Source organism: Poromitra crassiceps, assembly GCF_964638095.1.
Source record: "Poromitra crassiceps genome assembly, chromosome: 19".
NCBI classification, from domain to species: Eukaryota; Metazoa; Chordata; class Actinopteri; order Beryciformes; family Melamphaidae; genus Poromitra; species Poromitra crassiceps.
The window spans coordinates 20,628,741-20,649,104 of record NC_139646.1 but is presented as its reverse complement, the minus strand read 5'-3'; the positions used below and the strand labels follow the sequence as shown (position 1 = coordinate 20,649,104).

The 20,364-nt window shown below is 42.6% G+C and overlaps 1 protein-coding gene across 1 annotated transcript in view; it reads left to right on the top strand.

Annotated features, from left to right (window-relative positions):
- acsl1a (acyl-CoA synthetase long chain family member 1a) overlaps positions 1–20,364 on the top strand; it is a 43,033-nt gene that overhangs the window by 6,624 nt on the left and 16,045 nt on the right. The window contains exon 2 of the mRNA XM_083656206.1: positions 17,269–17,475. Coding sequence (XP_083512332.1) covers positions 17,281–17,475 — 195 coding nt within the window. The 5' untranslated portion in view covers positions 17,269–17,280. The remainder of the gene's footprint in view (positions 1–17,268; positions 17,476–20,364) is intronic.

Below are 20,364 nucleotides of genomic sequence, written 5' to 3'. Positions count from 1 at the left end.
GAGGGTTGCAGGTTCGCTTCCCCGTGTTACTTCCGCCTTGGTCTGGTCAGGCGTCCATACAGGCACGATTGGCTGTGTCTGTGGGTGGGAAGCCGGATTGAGGGTAATGTGTCCTGGTCGCTGCGCTAGCGCCTCTGGTCGGTCAGGGCGCCTGGTTACTTGGGACGGAAGGGAACTGGTGGGAATAGCGTGCTACGTCCTGCAGGTGAAGCTCCCCGCTGTCAGGTGAAAAGAAGCGGCTGGCAACTGCGCATGTGTCGGAGGAAGCATGGTGCTAGTCTACAGCTCTGCCCAGATCGGCAGAGGATGGACCGGGGCAGCAGGGGGAGAAATTGGCCAAGTACAACTGGGGAGAAAATGGGAAAAAATAATAATAACAGACATGATGGCTGTGCTGTTAAGGTCACATTACACATATGAGAAACGGGTTTTCTGCCAGTAAGACGAATTAAGGGAAGGGGGGGGGGGGGGGGGGGGTGGCGCTTGCTTTGTCGTTTCAGTACCAGTACTCACTCAGGGTCTCTGTTAAAAGCCAATCACAAATTATCATGCTCCTGCTATGGAGCATGAAGAATAGCCTGAATTACGTAGAATGCTATCTCTCCCTACCGCTTTTCCTATAGAACTCTATGGAGATAATCAGTGTGTAAAAAACAACAACTCTCCAGCTCAATCATATCCCCGAAGCTTTTATAGCAGGGATGATAAGGTGAAGTTGGCCTCATGTCGAGGGAGAGCTGTAACTAGAATACATCTGATTCAGACCATTCTCTGCTTTAGCTCATTCAGCAAGCAGGCACCTAGGCCCGTCTCATGCTACTTTATCAACTGTAATGTTTATCTATTCAGATACGGATGGAATCCTGGAATGATTGCAAAAAGTACTCGTGAACTTGTTCTTTCAGTTTTCATAAGGGGATGGCAGAAAGTTCTCTAAGAACAAACACAACTGCAACCACATCATCACATGTCAACCAATGTGGTGCTATCAAGCGCAATGTTTTTGAAATATTGACGTATGACTGAAAATGGCGAACCCACTTTGTTGCTGAAGGTCAGATCATGCTCAGAGGCAGTCTGATGATGCTGACTTTAGCCACACTTTCCACTGGGAAAATAGCACGCTGAGGCCCTACTCTTTTACTACCACCATAGTCGAGGTTCCAAGCGAGCTGAGGCGGTAGGGCCATATGAAATCAGATTTATTTTTTCCCAAATCATGTTTCCCCCCCGCCCCCCCCCTTTTTTTTTAAATCAGTTTCAGACAAATTATGGAAAACACTACAGTATTCCATGTTTTACGGTTGATCACATTTTTATTACCAGATTCCATGATTCCGTCAATTTGTTCCGTTTTGCAGAAATCATATGGCCCTACAAAAGGTGACGTGAAAACACTGCAGACTGGTGATTGGTCAGAGAGAGAATCGTCATATCCTAATGGTAGCTACCAGGTTAGCTTACCTTCTTGTGTGTAGGATTTCAGCAGTCCTTTGTTTTGCTGCCTTCAGGCCTTTTCTGAAATAAAATCTGTCTCCTTGCTGTGACTGAAGGTGTTTACACACAAAGGACGAAACGGGGAAAAAAAAAAAAAAAGTAACCATAGCGCAACTGGCCAGGAGCGCCGGGAACCGTACTCACCTCCGCCTGTCCTTGCCAAGCCGGCTGAGATGCGCCGCTCCCCGGGGAGAGGGGCCGGTGAGGTCGGTGTCTTTCTCCGGCTGCCTCTCCGACCAAGGCAGCCAGAGCCGCGCTCCTCAGGCTCTCTCCCCCTGCCCGACCGGACAGCTCTTCCCCTCAAACAAGCCAGAGCAGAGGCTAGCCGCGTGTCTGAGGTAACATGACATCAGAAGTAAAGAACTGAAATGACATCAGAACAAGTAAGAACTGAAATGACATCAGAACAAGTAAGAACTGAAATAGGTCCAGTTTGAACACATTTGGCGTGCTGCTGCTGATGATCTGAGGGCCGGTTGGTTCAGAATTTGTGTCAGGAGTGGGATAATGGAGCTACTTTATCATTTTATAACTGAAGAGTGAAGCACTTGGGTGTCATTTCATAATCAAGACATTATTGATTTCCGTCTGATCCAAGTTTCTAGGTGCGACTTGCGTCCAATGCATCGCGGCGTCGCTATGACGACCAGTTGTGGGTGGCGGGCACATTGAAGGGGTACTATCTGCAGGTGCAAACCAAGCAGTACCTTAAAGCGAGTAGAGTAGAGGTAAGTTGAGCAGGTACCATGCTGTTGAGCTGGTACCATGCGGTGGAAAATGTGGCTTTTGTGCTCGCTTCTCCTCAACCTGTGGTGAGGCGAAAGGCAATTTTTCATCTAAAGTTGTGTTGTTCCGCTTGTTATAGACTGTTGCCTTTTGAGTGCTGCTCAATGATACTTGGACTGTAATGAAGTAATGGTGCTTAAAGGAACATCTCCCTAAAATCCAAAATACATATGAAGAGTTAATTTGCAAAAACAGGTATCTCCGTTTGGATTTTTTAAATTTTATATATTGATGTATTTATACTGTAATTAATGTATTTTTGGGAAATTTTTATTGTCAATCATAACTAAAACATATATTCATCTGATCATTTTCACATAAATCACCTCAATAATGTTTTCTATGTGCACTCCAGGGAGTATCAAACAGATGTTGTCAATTTAAGAATGGCGTTTACCTGTTTTTGCAAATTAACTCTTCATATATTCCCTCTCACCTGTAGTGCTATTTATCCATCTACCGTATATCTTTTTGTGTTAGTTGCCTGAGTTTTGGAGATATCGGCCGCAGAGTTCCTGCCTTCTCTCCAATACAATGGAACTGGATGGCACTCAGCTTGTGGGGCTCAAAGTGCCAAAGAAATACATTTGATAAACTCAACAGCAATGTCTCTTTCCAGAAATCATAACCCCGTTACTCAAGGTAATCCACATACCTTGTTATCAGCAGTTTCATGGAGGAACTATTTTCTTTTGACCGAACTACACCCGCTAGCTGCTAGCTAGTTCCTACATGAATAGGCATGGGTCTGTGTGAACATTGCCACTAGGTGTCGCACTTTGAGCAGTGCTTCCCAGTTTAGGCGATAAATGACTGCAGTGCGACTCCAGTCCACTTGGTGGCGATAATGCACTTCTAAGCTGGTTTGCCAACCACCAATAACTAAAGAAGAAGAAACTGAGTTGTTTTGTTTATTAAATGACCGTGAGATAATGGGCCTGATTCTGACTGATTCTGATTTCCGACTGATGTTCCGACTGATTCTGATTCTGATTTCTGATTCTAACTGTCTGAGTTATTAATATAATAATAATGAATGATCATATAACTCAACTCAGTGCGCTGTGCACATCCCCCTTCCTCTCGTTATAATGTATTTTGGAGCATACACGCATTTCATGAACACACAACGTTATGATCGCACGGTGAAACGTTGAGTTTAGTTCGAACACGTTATCATTGACAAACCCACTTTTATTACATAACGTTAGATGTAGGGATTAGGGCTGTCAATCTCCCTCTATAATCAAATTCGAATTTCAGTGCTTTATACATTTTAATATTCAAATTATATTCGAATATTTTAATTAATTTTTAATTGAATTAAAAAATATATATATATTTTTTTTTTGGTCTGAGTGAATTGTTGTCTTCTCTTATGTTATGTTCTGATTCTAAATATAGCTGAATCTTTGGGTTTGACCAAGTAAAACTTTTTCTAAGCATTTTACCAAATGTAGATGGAAAAGTGAATGGTGGATGAATATTCAAAATAATATTAGGCTTATCACAAATAGTCCAGCAATGATGTTTATTTAAGAAAACATGTTCCTTGTACAATGTACATACATTCATTGCATTAGAAAATAGGTCAGATAACCAGAGCTTAGTTAATATTCATCAGTGATGTATTGGTGCTGTCTGAAATGCTAAAATAAAATAATTGATCATAAAAAAAGACACAGCCTTTGTTTGAGCTCCTTATCAATAAACAAATAAGTAAACTTTGCCAAAACAACAATGAGCCATGAACAAAAAAAAATCAGTCACGTATTGCACTTAAGAGCTACAGGTTTACATTCAGTATAGCAGCTTCAACAGTCAACTTCAGTTAACAATGAATGAACATACATTTTAAGAGCTACAGGTAGGTTTACATCAGTATAGCAGCTTCAACAGTCAACTTCAGTTAACACTCTTTTCTTCAAGTATGTTGTCAGAACTTGTCACTGATCTAGTGTTCTAAAAAAAAAAAAAAAAAAAATCGTTTTTAAAAAATAATAATAATCGAATTTCGTTCATAATTATTAAATTCGAATAATATTCGAATATCAAAATTCGTTTCAACAGCCCTAGTAGGGATGCACCAATGTGAAAATTTTGGCCGATACCGATAACCGATATTAACATTCCTGGTATGGTCGATAACCGATATTTACCGATGTCGATTAAAACACAGCTGTATAAAAACACATTTCTATGATAACATTTTGTACATACTGAAAAACACATGTAAACACTGTGAATTTGAAAAAGTTATGCATTTATTTATTTCCAAAACATTTGGAAAAGCCCATAAATCATACATTTATCACAATGTTTCCTCTCAATGGGAACATTTTGGCTGATACCGATAACCGTTATTAACATTGCAACATCGGACCGATGCCGATATGTAAAAAAATGACTAACATCTGCCGATACCGATATGATTGTCGATATATGGTGCATCCCTAGTTAGATGTGGAGCATGCAGGTGGCTACTTGTAGCTCAGCTGACAGGAGTCAGACACACGTGCGTTTCACCAACACAAACAACTTTATGATCGCACACAGTGAAACGTTGTGTTCAGAACACCTTATCACAACAAAACAGCATGTGGGACCAAAGAACAGCTTCTCGCTGTGTAACGTACGTCAGCAGCCTCTCTCCATCTGTCTGAGTTACCCGTGTCTGTCTGCGTGTTAGGCCAGCGTTAGGTAGAAATGGGACAGTAGAATTAGAGAAATACAATTGTCGGTTTGGCTGGTTAATGTAAAATCAAACAGGTTTAAGCTCGTACACCAGACCGGACCGGAACCGGCAAAACCGGAAATCCACCCATGCCTATACATGAGACTGCATGTTCAAATGAGAAGTCAACACAGAAACTACAAGTGCTTCAGTTCAGCACGGGACATTGTGGCTTTAACTGCAAAACATTCTGTGTTACGTCATTTATTTAATTGGAAAGTGTTCTATGAGTAGTAGTAGTATGAGTATATGACTCTCAGATTGTCTTGTGTGCTCAGTGGGTTGGAGATGTTCATGAATTGAAAGATTCTCAGTAGTATCTCAGTAAAGATTCTCAGTAGTATTTCAGTAAATATTCTCGGTAGTATCTCAGTAAAGATTCTCAGTAGTATCTCAGTAAAGATTCTCGGTAGTATCTCAGTAAAGATTCTCAGTAGTATCTCAGTAAAGATTCTCGGTAGTATCTCAGTAAAGATTCTCAGTAGTATCTCAGTAAAGATTCTCGGTAGTATCTCAGTAAAGATTCTCAGTAGTATCTCAGTAAAGATTCTCGGTAGTATCTCAGTAAAGCTTCTCAGTAAAGATTCTCAGTAGTATCTCAGTAAAGATTCTCGGTAGTATCTCAGTAGTATCTCAGTAAAGATTCTCAGTAGTATCTCAGTAAAGACTCTCGGTAGTATCTCAGTAAAGATTCTCAGTAGTATCTCAGTAAAGATTCTCAGTAGTATCTCAGTAAAGATTCTCAGTAGTATCTCAGTAAAGATTCTCAGTAGTATCTCAGTAAAGATTCTCAGTAGTATCTCAGTAAAGATTCTCGGTAGTATCTCAGTAAAGATTCTCAGTAGTATCTCAGTAAAGATTCTCAGTAGTATCTCAGTAAAGATTCTCGGTAGTATCTCAGTAAAGATTCTCGGTAGTATCTCAGTAAAGATTCTCAGTAGTATCTCAGTAAAGATTCTCGGTAGTATCTCAGTAAAGATTCTCGGTAGTATCTCAGTAAAGATTCTCAGTAGTATCTCAGTAAAGATTCTCAGTAGTATCTCAGTAAAGACTCTCAGTAGTATCTCAGCGGTTGAATGAGAAGCCAGTATGTGTTCCATGAGCGGTGCCAGCGTGGGCGGAGGAGGTCGTCTGCCTTGACGCTGTATTGGAAGCCGTTGACGGGGTGCAGGCGTGACCTTTGCTCCACTTCCAAAATCCCATTCTCCGCCCCCTCCCTCCCCCACCCCCACGCCTTTCTTCACCGCGGGCTCACGTGACCAAGAGAGTGTGCGATGTCATCGGGGTCACAAGGACCTCCAATCTGCAGCGAGGTCAGCCTTTGCTGCGTCCCAGCAGGTTTGACGGCGGGGGAAATGGGTCAAAAGGGGGGAAGCGTCACTACCTCCAGTCATGCGTTGATAACCAGCCTCCATCCTCACCACCCAAGTCTGGCTTACTTGCTAGTCTTTGCCATCATTCATCCACTGTGAGGATTCAGTCATTTACTCTTTAGCTTTTCACTACTTCCTCCTCCATCACAAAGAACATCATGCTCAATCTCTTCCCGGAGCTAAACCTGTGCTAGTGTGCTGCTCCGCTTTCATCTTTCGCCAATGTCAGATTGTAACCAGATAGCACAGTTCATTCAGTTCAGAGCATCCACACGTTTGCATCATTGCCTTTGTTAAACCTTTGTAATGTTTCTTTGTTATATTGAGTAAGCCCCCCCCCCCCCCCCCCCCCCAGGGCATGCTGGACTATTTTTAAAACGGTTGAATTATCAATGAGTTATTGGCAACTGGCCAACCACAGCAGAATGGTCAATCAATGGACACTCATGTTACGTCCGATAATTCAGTGATTGCATACCTGCTGCCAACGCTTCCGATCTTCGCGGGAGTCTCCCTATTTTTATCCCTTCCTCCCGATTGGTAATTGATCTCGTTAATGTCTTGATTGTAATCGAATGGGTGTCACCGCACTGAGCTTTAAAGCCAGAGTGAAGGTTCTGCTATCACATGTCATGCGACCAGGTTTGTTTACAAAATGCTGCTCGGCTGATCCCGCTGATCTCTCGTATAGATGCATCAGTATTAAATTGACCGGTTAAAAGTTCCTTGTACTGTAGTAACTTTAAATACGTTAACGTTTGTTTCCAAATGAGACAAATGAACCCTTGTCAGATTGTTTTTTCTGCTTTTAGTGGATTCTGTAAAGACAGGAAATGGAATGAACCTGGACTTGAGGGAAAGAATGACTTGTGAAGCAGCGTGCAGTCAGTGCATGTTATGCCCCATAGTGCGCTGGACTCACTGAGCAACCCAGAGAAACGGCCACTGTTTTGTCAGGATGGGATTAAGCTTTAGTGTGTTTTCAGTTTCCGTGTGCTACTCCTCCAATGACAAGGCAGTAATAATGATAATCCTCCAATCACAAGGCAGTAATAATGATAATCCTCCAATGACAAGGCAGTAATAATGATAATCCTCCAATGACAAGGCAGTAATAATGATAATCCTCCAATGACAAGGCAGTAATAATGATAATCCTCCAATCACAAGGCAGTAATAATGATAATCCTCCAATGACAAGGCAGTAATAATGATAATCCTCCAATGACAAGGCAGTAATAATGATAATCCTCCAATGACAAGGCAGTAATAATTATAATCCTCCAATGACAAGGCAGTAATAATGATAATCCTCCAATGACAAGGCAGTAATAATGATAATCCTCCAATGACAAGGCAGTAATAATGATAATCCTCCAATCACAAGGCAGTAATAATGATAATCCTCCAATGACAAGGCAATAATAATGAGCTTCAGATGATCAGAGAGCTTTCAGTGCATTAGACCTGACTCTCAACACCCTAGCTGGCAATCTGTATAATCTCATGCGCAAGCCTGCTTATCTTTTAGAACTGCTGCTTGGTGTCACAGTGCTCTTTCCAGATGTACTTTGAAGATGATGATGATGATTATTATAATAATAATATTATTATTATTATTAGCTGTGTCCAACAGCTCTATAGGTTGGTTGGTTGGTCCACAAAAATGTGCCTATCTGGCAGCTATTGCGAACTTGTGCAATAGCTGTGCTTGTATCTAATTATTTACCAGTCCCCCAGTGATAAAGTTGTTGTAAGATAAACTCAAAAAGGGCAGCAGCTGAGTAATCTGGAGCGGTGGAAGAAGCAGGCCTGTTAAGTATTGACTGCTGCACGTGTCTGGTTCTCTCAGCTGCAACATTCCACAAAGAGGAACTTGGACGTTTCTCAGCAACTTAAGTGTCCCCAGATTTTTGTAACTTCCTGGCCGGGGTTTTGGGGGGTAGCTGCTGTTCAAAACTTGTCATGCAGCCGTCTCTCTGGAGCTGCAGGCTGCCTAGTGTTCTGGACGCTCTGCTATGTGTCAAACAGGCCAGCTGCCCTCCCTCCCCTCTCCCCCTTTTTCCAATGTCTTCTCTGTGTGTGTGTGTGTGTGTGTGTGTGTGTGTGTGTGTGTGTGTGTGTGTGTGTGTGTGTGTGTGTGTGTGTGTGTGTGCGTGCGTGCGTGCGTGCTGAGGAGTGGGGTGACTGGCGCTCTGGCTCTGCCATTGGCTTGTCATCCTCCCAGGCCAAGTATGGAGAGTGGCGGGCAGGGGTGGGGGGTTTGCCTCCCAACTACTCCGAGCTTGACTATGTGACGCCCATGGCATGTCAGTGTCAGTGCTCTCGACCAGCTGACACAAACACATGTTCCTTCCTACACACTTCTGATCATGCTATTCCAAATGCGTCTACGTTTTGTTTGGGGGTATTCAGAACTAGGTTGGTGTGCTTTACGTTCAGACTAAGCTTAATCTATGGCGCCGGTGAAAAGATTACTACGGTACTCCCCCCCCCCCCCCCCCCACACACATTTTGTCCTTTTATTTATACAGCCAGGTTAGCCTCATTGAGATTGAGCTCTCTTTTTCAAGAGAGACACATAAAACACTTTCAAATGTCAAAAATGTTAGCGAACAAGGCACTCCAATAGACTACTTGCACAACTCCACTACTTCCTGAAATGAGTAGGGCATCTTGGTTTCCTGTCCTACACTATTGGATGAACTGATTAATGTCAGCTGTGTGCCTGACTGCTGCAGTCACAACAACAGTGATCAGGCACACCTGACATTAATCAGTTCATCCGATAGTGTAGGACAGGAAACCAAGATGCGCTACTCATTTCAGGAAGTAGTGGAGTTGTGCAAGTAGTCTATTGAGGTCCTTTGTAGCTCATTCAATTTACTGTATATGAGGGGCGTAATGTTAAAGCCAGTTTTTCCTACCTCTGTTTTTACCTGTGGTATATCTAAAACTAACAAATCCTGTGACCTAGTACCATATCTTGAGTATCTTTGTTGGGTAAATAATGCCAGCAGCACCAGATATGTTATTTATGTCCACATCTGGGTATTTGGTGTAAGTTCCAAGAAAAGGGCAATGCATTTTGTAAACACTAGGGGGTGTAATGGTTCGAGGGCTGTCCTCTAAAAATCAAATACCGTAGTCGAATAATCAGTGGAGAGACCCGTGAGTCGGTGGAGATTCCTCAAGTCGAGCAGTCGTTTGCCCCCCATCTAAATTCCAATCTTAATTTCATTTCTTAATTTATTCTTGTTTCGATTTATTTAGGCCTATGCGTTTTTGAGAAATAGGCTAAAGAACTGTTTCAGTTGTTATCCATGTAGGCTACAAATTGTTTAAAGGTGAAAAAAATGGCTATAGGAACTCAATTTAAAAAAATAAATGTGTGATGCCTGTCTCATTATTCAGACAAATCCCATCATCCAATAGCCCGACGTCGGCAATTCAAGTCTTGCATGATCATATACAGTCCCTTATTGATTTTTAAATGCTCAAAAATTATGTCCCCATCACTCTCTGTTGCATTGATTGTTAATGTGGTCGAAATAATCACTGAAGATAATTCTTATTTTTATTTTATTTTATTGTATAGAATAGTCGAATATTCATATTGGACAGTCGAATCCGAGAAGAATCCTGAGTCGAGGACAGCCCTAAATGGTTCACAAAATTCATGGTTCGGTTTGGTTTGATACAACACAGGGGTGTCACGGTTCGGTACGTTTTCGATACAAGAAAAAAGTAGAAATGCAAGAGAAATTAAATTGATTTAAAAAAAGATTTTATTATTTTTTTACTCTAGTTTACATTTTTATTTCAATCTATGACAATAATGCTTTTCTCAGTTTTAGTTTACCATGATGATATCCTTGTAGAAGTCTTGCACTGATCAGCAGTGGAATATTTGTTTGGTTTGCAATGCGTATTGAGCCTAAAGCCTCGGCCCTAAACGGCTCAATAGGAATATGCGTATTGTTCCACCCACAGTAAACACACCTGCCAGGTAGTCGACTAAACAATGTTGCTCGTGATTGTAGCCTCTCCTCCTTTCTTCCACTTGTTTTAACAGTGTCAAACACAGCGCTTTGGAAGCTCGACAACAGCAGCATGGCACACATGGTGCCCAGGCTGCTTATGATAAGGCTGTTGCTCAGTAAACCTTCAATTCACATTGGGGGAAATGCCTGAATCACTCTGTTCATTTGGAATGAACTCGTCTTCACGACTTCAACTTGAATGTCCAGCAGCCATGACTTTTGAGCTCATTTACATGCACTTTTTAAAGCCGATTTGTGATTGAACTCTCATGTTGCTGTTTGCAGTACGTTTTGTGAGGTTTGTAAATAGGGCGGGAAATACTCAAGCCCAACCGATACTGGATTTTTAACACCGATGCCGATACCAATATCGGGGAGTAAAAAAAATTACGATATCGATATATCGGCCGATATTCTTATATTACATACACATTATATTACACAATTTATTTTGCAATGATCCCTCAAATATCAAACACTTGACAAAGATATGACTTGACATGACTTGAGATATGTAATGTAGGCAGGGTATTTTACATCTTATTAATAAACGTTATTGTCCATATTGACATCAATGCAATGAAACGGTAAACTTCACTGGGGATTTAATCATTATAAATAACTAGAAATACAAAACCACAAATAGAAAAAAATATATATAACTTGAGTTAAGGAAAAGGATCAAATATACACAACACGCTGTCTATAAGTTAACTTAAAAAAGAAGAATAAAAATATCTGCAATATCGGCCAACATATCGGCCGATACCGATATATCGGCCAATATCGGTCGATAATATCGGTGGACCGATATATCGGTCGGGGTCTAAAAAATACTTTGATCTTGCGGGTTTAAAGAATTGTGCTCATATGAGTGGCTGGCAGTGTCACTGCCTCATGCGCCTGTGTTTCTGTTTGGAGGGGGCGGGGCTCTGCTATTCATAGTGGTGAGAAACTCAGAGGTCTATTCGAGGTCAGTTCAAGACCCTTCTAATAGCAACTGCTGCAGCAAAGGCCCTTAAAGACACCTATTACCTCTCCCCTCTTTGGATACCTCTCAGCAAGTATACATTGAGCGGCATTGTAAGTATTTCTTTTATATTGCACCTTCATCTGTGATGTATCAGTGCACATCTCATTGAAAACCCATGAGTTGTATTTCAGGTTGCCCTATAGCGTAGACTTAGAAGTGGACTGACCATCATTTGCCTCTCATAATGGCTAATGGTAACACCTGAAGTCTTTTCGTAAAGGTTGACCTGGACGGTTTTGATGATGTTGGTTATGCATTTTTTCAAACGGTAACAAATGGAAAGTAACGGTTTTTTAATGCAATAGCTGTTAGAATTGAACTGGAAAACGTTATACACATTTTTCCACATTCAGCAATTAACAATACTTGAACTGTTAATTAAGCCAGCGGAAGAAAAGTGGCCCGTTTGGCATCTTTTGTCGAGTACTTTGTCCCAGTTGGCACCAAGCCTGTTTGTCATGGGTTCAGGGTGTTAATAATAGATAGAAGTAGGTGAGAAGTCAATTGTTGCTTTTTGGTGGCTGTGCACGTAGTAACCATTTAGCCACAAGGGTGTTAGCTTCCATATAGAGGTCAAATGAGTTGAGTATGGAGCCCATAGATTTGTCCAGTCTGATAACAAGATAAAGGCCATATAGAGGTTAAATGAGTTGAGTATGGAGTAGGGCTGTGCAATTAATCAGATTGTAATCTCAATTACAATTTTGGCTTTCCACAATTATGAAAACAATATACTCGAGATAAAACAATTATGTTATATATATTATTTATTTTAGTTAGCCTATTCATGTTTTTTTTACTTTTTCATTTATTTCCTTGTTTTTCAGTTAAATTATATTGAAAGTTTCAAGAAATCCAGTGTTAAAAAGCCAAGTTTTTTTCATGTTCAATAAATGCATGATGTTGCCAAAGTCAAGGAATAATCACGTTATAATCGCGATCTCAATATCAGCCAAAAATAATTGTGATTATGATTTTTGCCATAATCGAGCAGCCCTAGTATGGAGCCCATAGATTTGTCCAGTCTGATAAGAAGATGAAGGCAAAACATGAAATGTGATCATTAGCAACAGAACGCTGAGAGGGACTTTGAAACCATTCATGTGCTTGTGGTGTAGTAGTTCACAGCAAATGATTAAAATGCACCATTTCATAAACTTCTACAGACACAGAATTGATATTTGGATGTAATTATAAAATGCATATACATTCCAGTTAGATAAGTATTAGTATGGTAAGGAGGGGTGTAAAAATATGCATATTCGTATTGAATTGTTTCGGGACAAGGCTTATAGGCTTTGCAAACCAAACAAATCTTTCATTGCTGAAAAGTGCAAGTCTTCTACAAGGATATCATGGTCAAATAAAACAGGCGAAACACACAAAACGTGTTCAATAAATAATTTAAAACCAAGGAAATTTCTCTGGCGTTTATACTTTTTCGCTCTATCGAAAACGTACCGAACCGTGACACCACTGTGTCGTATTGAACCGAACAGAACCAAACTGCGAATTTAGTCAACTGTTAAACACGCCTAATGGTAAGCTTAAATTGGTATTTTGCAATTGGCTTATCCAATTTGCATTTCGAATCAGAGTCACTTTTATTGCCACAATATGCAATTTGCGTTATGAGGAATTTGTCTTAGTGTCTGAATGCATCAGTATATATACATCAGTATATAGTAAGTCATGACTGCTTTTGATCCTGGGCATATCAATTGGCCTCTATGTAAAAACAAAACACATGATGCCATGTGTATTACGCCATGTGTAAACAGCATCTCAGACAGAAGTAGGATAGTCAGACATGAGACACACAAACAACGAGAGAGTCCAGTGAGCTCAGTTGTAAAGCATTCCGAGCAGGAAGTCTCACTTCCCTACGAAAAGGAGACGTGGCGTGTGGGGCTGCGGCTGCTGTCTCCTGATGTCTCCATGGAGACTTGTGATCTGGACGTGTTGGAGGACTGCCTGAGTGTCACATTTCCTTCCTGTGTCAATTCATTCTGCTGCGGAGTGTGCGGCTGTCGAATAGGACAACACAACTTCCTTTTGTTTCAAGACACGGTGGAAGTGCAGATAGGCTGTGGCAGCAGAGCGCGCAACAGGGAAAGGCACGTCTTGTCTTTCTAACTTTCTGAACCGTTTGACTCTGTGCTGCACGTGTCTTTAACCAGTGAAATGCACGTCTTGTCTTTCGAACAGAAACTTCCTGACCTGTTTGAATCTGTGCTGCACGTGTGTCTTTTTGAAAACATCATCATTCAGTGTTTCTTAAAACACAGGATCAACTGTTTTTGCAATACTATCATTTTCTCAATCAAGGACTCAAGTTTCCAACTATCTTCTAATGAATACTTTACCAGAATTTGGTTTAATTTAGTGCTGTTAATCATTAAGCTTATTAATCATTAAGCTTAATAATAAATACATTTTATTCACATATAGCCTAGAGTTTACTACGCTATTATTTACGAGGAGGAGGAGGAGGAGGAGGAGGAGGAGGAGGAGGAGGAGGAGGAGGAGGAGGAGGAGGAGGAGGAGGAGGAGGAGGAGGAGGAGGAGGAGGAGGAGGAGGAGGAGGAGGAGGAGGAGGAGGAGGAGGAGGAGGAGGAGGAGGAGGAGGAGGAGGAGGAGGAGGAGGAGGAGGAGGAGGAGGAGGAGGAGGAGGAGGAGGAGGAGGAGGAGGAGGAGGAGGAGGAGGAGGAGGAGGAGGAGGAGGAGGAGGAGGAGGAGGAGGAGGAGGAGGAGGAGGAGGAGGAGGAGGAGGAGGAGGAGGAGGAGGAGGAGGAGGGTACAAGTCTATGAAAGTAAGTTTTTATGGAATGACTTAAAAGAAGGAGAAATCTCCTCTCCTCATGCTTTCCACAGTTTATTAACCCTGACGCTAAAAGCACAATCACCTTTTTGTCTTGGGTCTAGACTGTCTGTCGGCAAGCTCTGCCTGAGGAGGATCTCAGATGCTAAGATGTCAGTAATGTAGCTGGGGGGGGGGCAAACCCAAGCATGCGTTAAGCGTGATCGCTAAAATGTAAAAATCAACTCTTATGTAATTTGTAACTGATTGAGAGATAACGGATATCTTGTCCCTTCTTTTGTCACCAGTTAAAATCCTGCTGTTTTGAACAAGCTGGAGACCTGAGAGTAACTTTTTGACTTTGGGGGAGTTACATTCTAAATGGATTGAGATCATGGATGACCTTCACTAAATGTATCAAATGTAAAAAATATTTGTTTTACCGGTAATATGTTTCACAACAGTATCATGCACCCGTTCTTCAAAAGCCACAGTCAAAATAGCTCCTAGGTTTCTGGCCACTGGCTTTGTATTGGAGGATACTAGACTCCCAAGATGCAGTTTGAATCGCTACCTAGATATGAAGAATCAAGAGACATGTTTATGAATGATGTTGCAAAGTGTGACGTGCATGTAGAGTCAGAAAAAAGGATGGGACTTTTTAGAGTTGGATGGTGAGCCTTGACCCACAGGTGCTATCTGTATCTGCCAAGGTAGATGAACAGTTAAGGCCTTTACGTGCTTGTGCATCAAAGCCCATCCCGTACATGCCCCGAGGGCTGCGCCCGGCGTGCAGATCCCCCGAAAATGTGACTTGACGTAGCTGACGTGAACAACGCAAGTATAAAACGGGGAGATAACAGGAGGGAGTGAAAGCTATTACCATATGCACTACATTCTCTCCTTGGGCTAACTTCTAGTCATTGAAATAAGACGATTTGCTCATTTTACTGGGGACTCGCCCTGCGACCCCTCGTCAAGCTGACCTTCGAGTATTTCGGCCTAGCTGCCATCATCGGCAAGGCTCCAAGTCGAGGCTGACGTACAAGCATGTTTTCCGCTTTACCTATTTTAAAGGTAGGCAACTGCCTTAGAGATACTCACCCAGTGCCCCAGGTGGCCAATCACGACTGAGTGATCAACCGTGTCAAATTCTGCATTAAAGGATAGTGGTGTCCACCACCCCCCCGCCCCCCCCCCCCTTCCCCGTCTAGGTCAGTGGTTCAGTCCCAGAGGTCCTTGGGGGGTTCCAGGGGGTACCCAGCAAAAACGAGAATCATTTAGGTCGTGGGTTTCACTTTCTGTAATAAAACCTGTAAAGCGACAATCTTATCAGATGGGGGACCCTGAGAGAGAATCTTGTCCGTTTAGGCGTCCTCGACGTAAATAAGTTTGAGAACCATGGGTCTAGGTTGCCCTTTCGCTTTACATCGGTGGTCAGTATTGTTGGAGGTATCAGCCTAATTATTTTCCCACCTTCAGAAGAGGCCATTTGCTGCTCTTCATATTCATTTCTGTACAGTATAAAAAAAAAACGACTTGCACAGAATTTAAAATTGCCAGAGCTAGATAATCCATCATAATAAACAAAGCCTTAACACATTGACTGCCAGCCGTTTTTTTTTTGCTGTAGGTAGCTTCTGCCAAGCCGTTTTTTGAGGATTCTGGCTCATTTTACAAGAGCCGAGGATTCTTTTCTGCTTGGAGTTTGTGAACACAAAGTTCACAAAAGTACTAATAGAATGTGTGCTTTCTCTGTCTAAAAGAGTTAGTTTGTAGAGTTAGTAGTTATGTAGATATTAGCCGTTGAGTACAGCATGGTTTTAGCGTCTGAGAGTGAAAGCTGAGATAATCGCAGTTTTGTGAAATTCAATCAAACAGGCAGAACAGTCACTTTAACCATTTATTTTTGGCATCAGTGAGAGATCAGACATCCAAACAATATAGTTCCGAACGCCCTCTCCTTCAACTCCTCCCTCCGTGGGCGTGTCTAGTGGCTTTCAGCCTGCGTTTGTCACAAGCGAGTGCTCTGCTGCTGCTGCTGCGAGTTTGAGCAGCCTCCCTCCCTGGCAGCGAGTTTGAGCAGCCTCCCTCCCTGGCAGCTAGTGTGGGCTCACTCGTCTCTTGGGTTTGAGAGCCCCGATGAAGCCCCGTGCGACTCTAGGCTTTATGCTGCCCACCCAGTCCATTTCTGGAACCCCCCACCGCAGCAGCGCGAAAGCGTCCCCGCCTACAGTATGAGAATGAGGCTCGTTCGTTTCTGGCATTTCCTTGAGAATGGAGGAAGCAGCCGCGGGAGGCGGCTGCTTTTGGTTGACTTTCTCTCTGTCGGGAGAGCACCGTCGCCACCTAGCTGGTCGGTAAAATAGATTATACACATTCAATACTTCCAATATCTCCATAGGAGACGCGGGGGGCATTGATCCACGTAGCACCGTCAATTTTTTTTTAATTATTTTTTGACGACTCAACTCGTCGTTGGCAGTGAACGGTTGGATTCTGTTTGACGACTCAACTCGTTGTTGGCAGTGAACGTGTTAATATAGTTTTGTCACTTTTTGTTTTATTATGTCATTGCGCCCGAGTTGAGTGTTTGCATACCAGTGCGCACACACACACACACACACACACACACACACACTGCGTCGCATGTTGTTGTTGTCTGTGTCCTGTCAATCATCTGACACCCACAGGAAGTAGTGGAAGTCAAAAACATGCCACCTTACAATCTTTATTGTCACATTGTCTTCTTATCTGGGACGTCTCCGTTAGCTGGAACATTAATTCATTTCAAGCTACGCTTGGGGATGATTGGGGGATAGACCATGACGCCGATTGGACAAAATGACAGGAGGAGGGAGCAATTTTCTGCATCTGTTGTTAAAAGGAGGACACTCGTCACTCTGAGAAGGGCTGTCTTGGTGCTGTGTGTCAACTTTAAAAACTTACTTTGAGTTTCCACATGACATGTTGCCTCTCTCTCTCTGTTCTTCCATTGCCAGTGCAGAACAGCCATGCAGGCTCAGGAAGTCCTGAGACAGCTGCGGATGCCCGAGCTGGATGACTTTCGGCAGTATGTGCGCAGCTTGCCCACCAACGCGCTCATGGGCATGGGTGCCTTCGCCGCCATCACCACCTACTGGTACGCCACGCGGCCCAAAGCCCTCAAGCCGCCGTGCGACCTCAGCATGCAGTCGCTGGAAGTGGCGGTAGGTGGTCATCATCACCCTTGTTGCACTGGGTCACACTCTTCTTATCTAGCACGGGACTGGAAGTACATTTAAATTCATCGACTTATCGTAAGATATATGGACATGGACCTCAATCATCTTTCTGACCTCAACAATTGCCCATTGTGCTTGTGTGTTTGTTTACATGTTGTTTACATGTTTTGCTGTCAGCTCTGGTCACGCTGCTTCTGTCCTCTTGGCTGCTCTCTCTCTCTCTCTCTCTCTCTCTCTCTCTCTCTCTCTCTCTCTCTCTCTCTCTCTCTCTCTCTCTCCCTCCCTTCCTCTTCCTTTCGTGGACCATGGGGGGGGGGGGGGGGGGGGGTTATCTTTGCAGAGATGTGCGGGTTGGGCTATGTTTTTTCTCTGCTGTTGGTTGGTTGTTGCTGCTGCGGTTTCCTGTGGGGGCGTTAGGTTTGTGGGTTCCTTTAATTTTGTATTAAAGGAAGATCAAAGGTCTCTCTCTCTCTCTCTCTCACACACACTCACACTCACACACAGAGTGAACCAGGTGAAGATAACGACGTGTTACTCGAGAACTTTTTATTTTCTTCTCTTTTCTCGTTTAGATAGAGCTGTTTGTTTGGGATGAGCAAGAACATGCTGATTTCAGTGAAAATTTCCAGCGACATTTTAGAATTCTTTCTACAAAAGTTGCTATTGCTATTTGAACGAGTGTACTCGTATTATCATAATTATATCAGCAGGGAAAAAAATCTTAAAATGACAATAATATTGTTTATCATGTGGTGACATCTTGTGGACCTTACTGGACCGTACGCTTACTTTATCAGGTGGTAGCATTTTTATTTTTGTTAAATTAATAACAGAAATTGTTTTATTTAACAAAACGGTTGCAAAAATTTTAAATGGTTGTCTTCATAAATTCAATCTGACCATTTGATCTCAGATCAGAGCACTCAGGACAGATCATCAACAAATCTTACTTACAGTTACAAAATATAACAAATAAAATATGATGCATTATTATTCATTAAACTATCCAGCATTATATGTAGCAATAATATATAAGAAATCTATTTTCTTAATCTCAGTAGCACCCGTGCAAGTGGATACATATTTCTCTTGGCACAGAATAAGTTTTAATAGCATATATTATACTAGTGAAACTGTAGCACTGTACAGCCCTGTGGACATAAGCCGCAAGTGCAAGTTGTTGCATAGAGGGGCCACAGTCACATGGCCCGCAAAGGACTATGGGTAAGGCTCCAGTCAGTCAGTCAGTCTGTCTTGCGACTTGAGAGTGGCTGCAAGCGAGTGATGTCATGTAAGAGTTCTAGGAAATAGACGGCTCCAGCACTTGCTGGGTCCAAAAGAGAAGCGACTCCTGTGTCCTGTGTCTCTTCAGTCGCAATTATTTCTGGGACGATATATCGATCAACAAATATTAGTTATTGGGGAGGGGGGGGGGGTGTCTCTTTTTTTAAGTAAGCGGAGACTGTAAAGTTCATTTTATGATCGGTCATGAAAGCCCTCACCGTACTCGCTGGCCTGCTGCTCCTCAAAAATTTGTAAAAAAAACAACAACCTCCCTGTCAGTTCGACGCTGAAGACAGGAACGAGCTGCGATTGGCCGTTGCCTTGCGTCGCCGGCTGGCCCGGCTCGAGCTTCCTCGTTTGGTGCGTTCCCAGCTGGGAAGCGGACGCTCGTAAACGTTAACGACCTTTTCAAATAAGCAGCATGCAGAACGTGCAAAACAAAGTGAATATCTGTGTTTAACGTCGATGAAAGGACCGTGTCATTTGGCTCGTTCCAGCATTTCAGGGTGGGAAAAAAGCTATTTGGCCTGCTATCCCCCTTGACACCCTGCATTTAGGAAATTCTACAATTTGAAAATGCAGTGTGTGCACGTGCGTGTGTGTGTGTGTGTGTATGTGTGCCAACGTTCGAGTATGTACAGTATGTGTCTCTAGCTGCAGCCGACAACATCCCAACTGGAGGCTCACGTTGAAACATGTTCCTCGCTTTACTCCCATTTCCCAACTCATTCCATTCATGCAACTCCATCTGTTTTAGTTCTGTCAAGCTGACCACAATTGTAGGTGTTCCCCCACGGCCTGCATGCTGAGACAGGTGTGTTTGTGTTTTTAAGCGTGTTTGTGTTTTGTAGAGCAGTCAGAGGTTACATTCCTATCATCTGAAAGTACTACAAATTCCACTCTTGACAGCCGGGCCATGCCAGGCCATGCCAGTCCAATTCTGAGCGCTCTGAGCTTGCCTCACCATGTTTGCATACAGTTATTTGTAACGGCTACTAGGGTTGTCAAAAGTATCGATATTATCGAAAAGTATCAATACTGAAAATTTGAATCGGATACAATACTCATTTGCAACAGTTTTGATACCATCGGTGCTTTCTTTTAATAAAAACCTTATCATTGGGTATCTGTTGCTTGAGCAAGCTAAACGTGTTCTGATGGCTAGAGCAGGGGTAATCTGCTGTCTAAGTGTAAAGTTTGATCAGGCCTGAAGTGTGCATCTGTCCGTCCATCTGTCTAACTTTATTTTGATGCTTCTTGATGTGTCATCATCCCCCCTTCCCGTGGTATCAAAAATGGTATCGAGTATCGATATTTTCCTGGCTATCGAAGTAGAAATTCTAGTATCGTGACATCTCTTAACAGCTACTGTATCTTTGTTTTAACCTTTTGACAACAGGGAAGATCTTTGTGGCATTATGATGTGCAATTACATACTGTACATTACTGGGACATAGGACATGACATCATGTGTGTCATTGGGCACTGTGCTGATGACGTGGGCACATGAATGTCACCCAGCTCCAAGGTTTGGGGCTTTGTCTCATTGTCACTATGTGTGAAGATCACAGCCTACTACAGCAACATTAA